At 38.2% G+C, this 10,139-nt stretch overlaps 1 protein-coding gene and 1 pseudogene across 1 annotated transcript; both read right to left on the bottom strand.

Moving 5' to 3' along the window:
* Positions 1 to 1,745: 1,745 nt before the first annotated feature.
* Positions 1,746 to 3,852, bottom strand: Fshb (follicle stimulating hormone, beta polypeptide). The gene is made up of 2 exons (XM_013019608.1): positions 3,694 to 3,852; positions 1,746 to 1,976 (listed from the first exon to the last, which is right to left on the bottom strand). Exons 1-2 carry the CDS (start codon positions 3,850 to 3,852, stop codon positions 1,746 to 1,748), a joined length of 390 nt encoding a protein of 129 aa, XP_012875062.1.
* Positions 3,853 to 9,606: 5,754 nt separating this feature from the next.
* On the bottom strand, positions 9,607 to 9,847 carry LOC105988104 (annotated as a pseudogene).
* Between the last annotated feature and the right edge of the window lie 292 nt (positions 9,848 to 10,139).

Here is a 10,139-nt window from a genome sequence, read left to right as displayed (position 1 = left end):
GGAGGAGGCTACAATGCTTGATAAGAAATGTGCTCATTATCTTGCCCATGTAATTGTAACCCCTCTGTACAGTATTTTCACAATAAAAAAAAAGAGGTGGGTCGTCCAGGAAATGATTAAGGATAGGATTAGGGTATTCCTACAGAACTCATTTGCTTGAGGCAGCCCCTGCGGTTTACACTGTGTTTGGAACAGGAAGTGCTCTCTTCAAAGCAAATAGTGGATCCTCAGACAAAATCTGCCCATGTCTTGATTTTGTATTTTTTTTTTTTAGCTTCTAGAACTGTTAGTCAATGCAAGTGTGCTGTTTATAAATTACTCAGTCTGAGAAATTCGGTTTAAACAGAACCAATGTACTAAGACAGTGAGCCACTTCCATCATTGGGCTTCATTTCTCCCACCGCAAAATTCCAGGAAGTGAAAGAGAGAACTTCCAATGCCTCTGCCCACTCTGTGATTCTACACTTCCCCTTGTGACATCAGAAAGTGACCTAGCACACATTAAAAAGATAGGAATATAAAGCAGGTTCTACCCTGGGTGTGGGCTCTAGTGGGAGGTGGAAAGATGGATGGAGAAGGTGAAGGAGTGTGAATATGGTCCAAATACTTTATGTACATGCGTGCAAATGGAACAGTGAGGCTTGTTGCAGTTGGTTTGGGAAGAAGAAGGGAGATGAAGGAAGGGTGTGGAAGGGATGAGTCTGATCAAGGTACATTGTTTGCATATGCAGTCATGTGAACATGAAATTAATCGTTCACAATGAAGTGATACACAAAACAAATTGAGGAGAGGAAATAAAAATTTGAAGAAAAAATGACTTCAAGAAATAATAGAAAGTTTAAATGAAAAAAGTACTGTTGGAAATGCAAAGCATTATTTTTTAATATTGTCAAAGAAGAGGTCAGGTGTATTTGTAGAAACACTAGAAATTATATTTAATTAATTTTCTATTGAAGTTATAAACTATATGTAAGTTCTTTATTTGTATATGAAACAATGTAAATTTATTAGTTTCCTAGCTTACATCTTTATTAAAAAAATAAGATTCCATTATATTTAGCTAAATATCATAGATGTGAAATAATACATAGTAAAGATAGTTATCTGTAAAAGTAATCAACTCATGAAATATTGCAGTATGTATTCTTTTCAGAGAAATCAGATTTGGGAAAACGTGAATATACAAAAGAGAAGATGTGATATAATATCCAGCTAATTCTTTCTGAAATAGCCAGCACTTTATACAAATGTACTTCTAGATAAGTTAATTATACTTATTAAAATGCAGAAGTTGTTTTCATATGGAATACCAAATACTACTCCTGCCAAATGAAGGGATCTTTGGGAGTGCAGAGTGATCATATTTTTATTTATCCCCAAAAAGGAGTTTTGCAGGACTCCAGAAAGATTTGATCAAATTTTAAATTAATGAATTAATGTGAGCTAATTTTCACAAAGAAAGGGATTGCCTATGAATATTCTTAATATTCTTAAAGATCATCAAAATATCTGAGAGTTACAAGGACAAAAAATGAATGGAACCAGACTATGGAATGATGGCAAAGTGGTGCTGGGTCCTAGTCTGAGAACTTGCAGTCCTGATCCTCCCATACTACAGCAGGGATTAGTGGAGTCTCGTGATCCCCCGACCTTGTGGTCTCTACCCTGGGAAGAGTGCAGAGAGACATTCTGGATGTCTTGGTCCTTCAGGACAAAAGTGGATGGTCTGAAATGTCCATTTTCTTCATTCTTTCATTTCACTGAAGGAGCAGTAGTTGGGCCCCAGACCTCGCACAGTGCAGTCAGTGCTGTCGCTGTCACATTTGCCACAGTGACATTCAGTGGCCACAGGGTATGTGTACAGGGAGTCTGCGTGGTGAGCACAGCCGGGCACGCTTATGGTCTCATACACCAACTCCTTGAAGGTGCAGGTTTTCTGCATGTTGGGCCTAGCTGGGTCCTTATAGACAAGATCCTGAGGAGTTTAGAAAGGAAGCCATTCAGTCATAATATCCCGAAAGTTTCTATTTAACTTGGTCAACATGGGACAGTGGTTTGATAATAGCATGCTGTCATCTTTAGCCATTAAGATCCACAGAAATATATGCATTTCCAGGTTGTTCTGGAAATCTTTCCAATGCTGATAGGGAAGTACTAATTATTCCTGAAAAAAATGGAAGGTAACATTGAGCATAACATGGGGAAAATGATGTAAAAAAGAAATATGAATTTTAGAAGAAATACAAAATTTTAAGATTTTTTTTTTTGGTGCTGGTTCTGGGTATTTGTACTTAAGTCCTGGGCACTGTCTTTGAGCTTCTGTGCTGAAAGTTAGCATTCTCCCACTTTAGCTACACCTCCACTTCCAGCTTTTTGGAGGTTAATGGGAGATAATCTCACAGACTTTCCTACCGAGGCTGGCTTAGAGTAGTGATTCCTAGATCTCAGCCTCTTGAGTACTTAGGACTATAGTTACCTGTGCTCCGCTCATAAGTTGACTTTCTTTTACTAGTTGAAACCTCTATCGGTGACAAATGATAAACATTGTAGTTTAAACTCCCAGAAAAAGAAATCTAAATACATAGTCCTGGTGTATTTGTTAAAAATAAGATGTAAAAAGGAATGTCCCATAATTAACAACATTTTTTTACATAGGCTCATGAAATTTGTTATATATCCCACTGCTTTGTAGGCATTGGTTCTCTTAAATTCTGTAAACTTTGCAAGGCATAGACTTTCAAGAATGTAGTTATCAAATAAACTTTTTTTGTCATCCAGAGAAAAATTATTTGTTCCATCACTTTACAGTGGAAAATATATTTTCACAGAGAGGAAACTGCTGTCTCATTTACTGCAATATTATACAACCAAGTCTATATGCTAAAAAGATGCAATTAATTGATCAATAAGTGGAGTTTGATTAAACTCATTTATTATCAAATACATATGCTTCATTAAAAATTGCTACTCTTTAATTTCAATGTATAGAACAAAATTCTGCAGACAGTAAGTGCAGTGGAGGAAAATGGAATGAAAACAAGCAGAAACTGCCTCTTCAGATCATTGAGGAGAAGAAAGTATCTGAACTCAGGCCAGCAACTTAATTATTCTGTGTTCGTTTTCTCAGAGGTAAAAAGAAAGAAGTGGGTTTGCTGATTTGGTTTCTCTCTAACAGTATGAAAGGATTCATTGTGTTTGCATTCATTGTGTTTGCATTGTTCCTTGCACTCATATTTAAGGAGATCTAAAGGGAACTTTTAGAATGCAGCTGGTTTTATTAATATATATTTTTATATGACTTGGTAATGTTTCTATGCCAAAGCTAAGAGCTTAGTTATAAGAAATTGCCTTTTGGGCAAGAGTATAGGTAATTTGTGATACATATTTTAATACACATATTACTATTTTGGGAATACAGAGTTGGTATAACACCAAATTCATCAGATCAACCAACAGATGAAAAACCTTTCCTAAATTTACCTACATCAAATTCAATCCCCAGACTTGACATCATGTTCATTCATCCTAGTCACAACACTGAACACTGTTGACTAAGGGGCTCATGGCTCTTGGTTAGGATGCATAAAATATGGATAAAGCATGAATTGATGATGCTAGCCTCCTACGATTCCTCACAGAGAGAGGAATGCCTTTACTCAACACCTTTACTTCCAGTAAAAGAGAAGACCTACCCTGGTGTAGCAGTACCCCCCACACCATGTGGTGTTGATGCTGATGCAGAAGCGGCACTCCGCTTTCTCCACTGCGATGGTGATGTTGGTCAGTTCACAACCATAGCAGCAGACTGCTTTCCAAAAACAGAAAAGGAGGCAAACCTGGACAGACTTCATCCTGGAATGAGAAGTGAACAATTAAGACAGAATAGCAGCAGAGAAATAAAAGAATGATAATTATTGTGGAAATGAAGCAAACCAGAAGAAAGCAACACATCCAACCACCCTAAAGACATCTTACCTCAGCAAGAACTTTTCCTTTCTCTTTGTTTACTTTTTTCCCTCTCTTGAAATATTACTCCCCCCTCCTCTTCCTCCTGTTCTCTTTTTCGTTGCTTTCTTTGGTAAAAGTAGAAACACATACGAGATCAAAACTCCAATGTGCTGGTTTCAGCAGAGCAGTAAAGATTAGAATATTATCTTATAGTGGTCATTCTGAAGCAAGTACCTGTGATTATTGTATTTTCCTTTGATGTGAAAAGATTTGTAAAAATCCATTACTTCATTTCATATGTTTATTAATCCTATTTACATTGGTCCAAATTTGGAAAATCAGACTATTTGAGAAAGTAGGCAAATTGGTCAATAAGGTCAGTTGTTAGTAGTGATAACATTGTATTGTCCATTTTTAAAAGGCTGGCTTGAAGAGCATACAACAATGACAGAAAGCTCTAATTTGTCCTCTAGGCACAAAAAATTCTGTAAGTTTAAAAATAACTGTCCCTTTTGGAATCAATGCTGAGACTCACCTGGGGTTGGTTGTCTTGTCTGTGGAATGTTGTAGACTGAATCAAGTCTCCCTTCACCTTTTATACAAAATTCTGGGCAACTAACACCCTGTGGATTTACTAGGTATTAATATGACCAATGCTAACGTGGTGCTTGCTGTAAGTGAATCAGTGTTTAGGTAGACAGGGAGATCAAGCGTTACTAAAGTAGTCTAAACGCAGTAGATCAGAGAAAAAATAATGATGATTTTGTACAAATTAAATTTGATACAGCAGCACACCCACTCTTTTACCTTGTCAAATTAAATATGACTCTAGATTTTTCTTCTTTATCTTTGATTTGGGGAGATCAGAATCTTTTCCAAGTATTGCTTTGATCCTGTTGTGGCATATAAAAAATGTGGTTAATAAATTATTCTGTGAGCAAAAGCTTGGTGCAGGGGTAGGGTAGGGTGGACAACAAATAGATGAAAAGCATTTTAGGACCTGACTCCTGTGTAAATTGTGAACTGTATCATTCTTTACTTCCTACATCCAGGTCTCCTAATCTCAGTCCTTATTTTTAACTTGTGTGTGTGTGTGTGTGTGTGTGTGTGTGTGTGTGTGTGTGTGTTGACAAAGCTTCTTCCTTAATTGTAATTCCCTCAATATGCTATGGATTCATCCTTCCAGATTTGTGCCTGTATGTTCTTTCTTGCTTCCTCCCTGTCTCCACCTCCCAAACTAAAATCTCTCACCCTGAAAAATTTCCCAAACTTTCCCAACAAGAGGCATTTTGACTCCCCCAGAGTTTAGGATAGAATGATGTGAGAAAGAGCTTTAAGCTGCCCTTTATTTCCTACAGCCTATTATGAACTCCTTTGAAAATGAGGCAGTTAAATCACATTTTTTAGGTAATGCAAGCAATAGGTCAATGAAATAAATACTAGAATACACTATCAGAGATGTAATAGAATCAAATTGTGCAGGACATTTTGTGCCAATATGACAATTTGGTTCTTGCTCTAGGTGCAATGGGATCCATTGAAGGATTTTGAGTGGATTGCTATAATCTCACTTAGGTCTCCAAACCTCCTTCTTTTAAAATTTTTTTTATTTTTTAATTTTTTTATTGTGAAAATACCGTACAGAGGGGCTACAATTACATGGGCAAGGTAATGAGTTAATTTCTTTCTTTTAAAAATTTTTTTAAAAAAAGTTTTAAGTAGTTGTATAAAGGGGTTTCAATTCAACAAGTTAGATTATGAGTATAATGTATCTTGATCAATGTCACCCCTTCCAATTAAGTTCAATGTACATTGTGAAGAAAGTTGACCTATGTAACTTTAGAGAATAGATGTGTTTGGGAAAGATAGGCGTGGACCTTGGAACCGGTACAAACTGCCTTCTGACTATTAAGTTGCTGGTAGAGAGGAAAGACAGAAGCAAAAAATCTCAGGATAGGACTATGGCTTCAACCCAGATGTGAAATGTGAGATGATGTTGTTCAGATCCTCATGGTATCAGTGGAAGTTATGGAACCCAATAATGACTCTGATTGTATATTGAATGTAGATCTAGCAAAGTTTTTGAGGGATAGATTGTGAGTTTGAGAGGAAAAAGACATCAGTCAAAGATGATGCTAATGATTATCATCAGAGTAATTTGTCACCAACTGAAATCAGATGGCCAAAGATGTATGACGTTCCAAAAAAACACAAGGTGTTCAATATGGACATTGGAAGCTTGAAGTGCCATTCAAATAGATGCTGATTCTCTGTTTTAGGAGAATTATGTTGAATAAGAATGAAAATTTGGGAATTGATGAAGTATGCCTCAAAGAGGTTGCCACGGGAATGAGTATGGGTAGAGAAACCTCCTACAGTCCAACAGTAGGAGCTCCAGGATACAAGGAAAGGAGCTGGGAATGCAGCCCTGAGCCATTATACCCGACTAACTTCTGTTTTTTAATGACTCATGTTTATGTTGTTATATTTGTTCCTAAAGTGTAAAATATCATATACACAATGGAATTTTACTTATCTATTTGAAGGAATATGTTGTTTGCAGGAAAATAGATGGATCTGGAAAAAATTATATAAAAATGAGTTGAGCTCAGAGAGCTTATTTGTTTCCATATGTGGAAATTAGATCTAAATTAAGAACACAAGAAATCATATACACAGTCATATGCAGATATACACAAATTCACTAAAGTACAATATAATTTAGGGGAGGCCTAACTCCTCTGAATAACAAATGAACACTTTAACAAATGAATATCAGGAAGCTGAAACACGTTTCTTGGGGGAGGATGAGGGATTGGTGAAAAAAAATGGGGTAGACAAGTGGAGAAAGGGATGATGAGTGAATAGAGCCAATATATTTAATGTACATATATGAAAATGGAGCCAGGTAATAAGAGTAGGGGTGAGATTGGGAGAGATGAGCAGAATGATGGAAAGGTTGGCATCAACACACTCAGATCTGTTGAATTAAAAACCCTTCATGTGATGGGGCTGGGAAGGTGGCTCAGTGGTAGAGCGCTTGCCTTGCTTGCATGAGGCCCTGGGTTCGATTCCTCAGCACGCATAAGCAGAAAAAAAAGCCAGAAGTGGTGCTGTGGCTCAAGTGGTAGAGTGTTAGCCTTGAGCTGAAGAGCTGAGGGACAGCGCCCAGGCCCAGAGTTCAGGCCCCATGACTGGACCCCCCCCCCAAAATAAAAAACACTCCCTTTGTGTAACTATTTAAAGATAATATAGAATGGAAAATAGAAAAAAATCTTAAATATCATACATTGATTACCTGCTGTGTCCTCAATCCATGATCACTACATGTTCATATATAATATTTACAGTAATGTTTTCCCCACATTTTTATTAGCATCAATTCATGGTACAAGTGGGTTTCATTTTGACATTTCCATATATGCATACAGTATAACCTTGATCAGACTCACCCCTTCTCACTCTCCTTCATTCCTCCCCAACCTTCCCAAAAGCCTCTCTACAAACTCCATTGTTTGTACTTGTGCATGGGCTTCATTTTCATGCCTATGCACAAATATTTTGACCATATCTACCCTTCTGTCTTCAACCTTTCTCTTCCTACTAGTACCTCACTCTGGACAGGATCTATTTTGCATCTCTGCCATTCATTTTTTTATTGTATGCTAATTTGCACAGAGGTTTCATGTTAGTGTTTCACACCTGCATATACAGCACTTTAATCAGATTGACTCCTCACTGATTCTTGCTTTCCCCAGCCTCACTAGTCAGCATCATTCAGGAGCTTTCAGTGCATTTTGTTTTGCTATCTTCATTCACAGATGCAATGTTTGTCAATATTGTTCACCCTCATTTCCTCTTCCCTCTCATGTTCTCAGTCTCACAGTCACACACACACACACCTACACACACACACACACACACACACACACACACACGATTCTCTATTTGTTTATGAGAATGCTAGATGTAAATGATACAATAATTTTTTGAAGAAATTAACTATTTTTTCTACTTGAAAGATGGGGAAAACAAAGATAATTGATTTCCCCCAAATAATGCAATTTGTAGGTATGCTACTGGTGGATCCTTTGCTTCCAAAGACAGAGTACCACTCACTGAGCCATGCTGACTCTGGTCTACAATTTTCACTCATTCTTTGGAGAGGAACAAAGACTGAAACTGTCAAAAATGTAATCAGTTGTTTTCTTTTTACTGTTCATATTTATATACTTCTATTCATGTATATGTCAGCGATTACCTAGAATTTCCCTATTTTCCTTGGTTGCTCAAGAGACCCAAGATATTTTTCAATTCCAAGTCTTTGTCTCTCTATCTCTTTGTCTCTCTCTGTTCCTCTGTCCCTCTGTCTCTCTGTTTCTGTCTTTTTCTCGCTGTCTCTTGGTCTGTTTCTCTTTCTCTTTAGCTTTCTTTCTCTGTCTCTGTCTCTTTCTCTTTCTCTCTGTCTCTGCCTCTGCCTCTCTCTCTCTGTCTCTCTCTCTCTGTCTGCCCCCACCTCTCTTTTCTCTTTCTCTCTCTTAGAGCCACTCCTGGGGCTTGAATTCAGAGCCTGGGTGCTGCCCCTGAGCTTTTGTGATCATGGCTAGCTTCCACTTGTAGCTTTTTTGTTGCTTAATTGGAGATAAGAGTCTCATGAACTTTCTTGCCTGGCTGGCTTTCAGTTGCAATCTTTTGGTCTCAGCCTCTGAAGTAGCTAAGATTACAGGTGCCAGTTTCAATTTCAAGCCTCTTGAATTTTAGTTCATCTCTTTCATGAAGTCTTTGTTTTCATTAGGTCATTTGAAATACTCTACCCATAAAATTTAGAGACTATCTTCTTTACCTTTGTAGGCCCAGCGGGGATAGGATTTCTAACACTGCAGGTGCTATTGGAGACGTGTTTTTGTTTTTTTAAATTACTCATTGTTTCTGAGTTAATGCTAGTTAAATGTGTTTCCTGTTCTGCTTTGTTCTGTTCCCTTGTGCCCTGTTTTAAGGGGAAGAGAATGTCTGCTGTTTCATGACTCTCTGTGACATCAACAGGCTTTTGTCTTTCCAAAGGAGATTGGGAAGTTAAGGGAGGAAGAAGTGTTCTTTAAGTTCTGCTTCTTGTCCTGGAAGTGACTATTTTCCCCAGCTGCAGGGGGCATAGCACAGCTCTTCCTTGAGTGGCACTTGCGAGGGAACCTGTGCTGTGGCCCGAGTCTCTACTGGTGCTCTCACCTTCTTTCCTCTGAAAGTCTCCCACCTGAGCCCTTTCTGTCTTGTGAAGGAACAGAGCTTCTCACTGTTATTGATCTCTGCAGTGATTCAGTTCTCTGTCTGGCTTCTCAGCAATTCTTTTTTTTTTTTTTGAAATATTTTTAATGCTTTATTGTAAATGAAAATTAAGAGACTACAAAAGTATTATGAAGCAGAAGGCACCCATTATAGGTTAAACTGACTCACTCTGTAGGGGGCACAAGGACCACACCCACAAAGGTCATCAATAGTGAGATTACTGACAGCATGTCATCTACCACTGAAATTTCACTTTAAAAACAAATTTAAGGGAACACGGCTACTGTTGACCTCTTAACCAGGGAATATAGAAGAGAAATCATCTACAGGTGCCTCAAGTCTCCACAAACACAGAGTTTTACAGAACTAAGCCTAAATTAAGCAAGAATGTCAGGTGATGTTGAAGCTTGCTCTTGAGAGGCAGTCTGCATTTTAGGATGTTTGATCACACTCTTTCTCCTGCTGGATAGTTTCCTTTGAAGGAAGAGTGTTTTTTTCCTTAGTATTAGTTTTCTTCAGTTTTGATCTGTCAAACTTCTCCACTTTGGACATGTCTGGCCTATCACTCATCTTGACTGGAGGCCTGGTGGCTCCCGCGAGGATGCTGGCAGGGGTAGAACGCTGGCTGGCTCCGAGCCGGTTGGGTAGCTTCTCAGCAATTCTAACTGAAGGGTTAAAGTTTTGAGGCCCGTGACCACTTGTTGCTTGTTTAAACTAAACCTAAGATCAGCAAATTCTGCCTAGCAGAGCAACACGTGGTGGTAATCCAAACACCTGGTTGGTTGGTTGTGTGCCTTTATGAACCCTGCAAATCTTTAGCTCGAGGCTCTCCTCCTACGCTCCACTGTGTTGGAGTGTAGAACGAGGCCCTGAGCTGCAGCCCATTTAAATAAAACCTTAAAACAGCTGT

The sequence above is a fragment of the Dipodomys ordii genome, unplaced genomic scaffold (genome assembly GCF_000151885.1).
Source record: "Dipodomys ordii isolate 6190 unplaced genomic scaffold, Dord_2.0 Scaffold46, whole genome shotgun sequence".
NCBI lineage: Eukaryota > Metazoa > Chordata > Mammalia > Rodentia > Heteromyidae > Dipodomys > Dipodomys ordii.
Note: the sequence above shows the minus strand (reverse complement) of the source record. Positions and strands in the feature narration are given on the sequence as shown.

Coding starts and splice junctions, on each gene's coding strand:
- Fshb (XM_013019608.1), bottom strand. CDS start 3,852: ATGAAGTCTGTCCAGGTTTGCCTCCTTTTCTGTTTTTGGAAAGCAGTC. Junction 1,977..3,693: donor GGGGGTACTGCTACACCAGG/GTAGGTCTTCTC, acceptor TAAACTCCTCAG/GATCTTGTCTATAAGGACCC.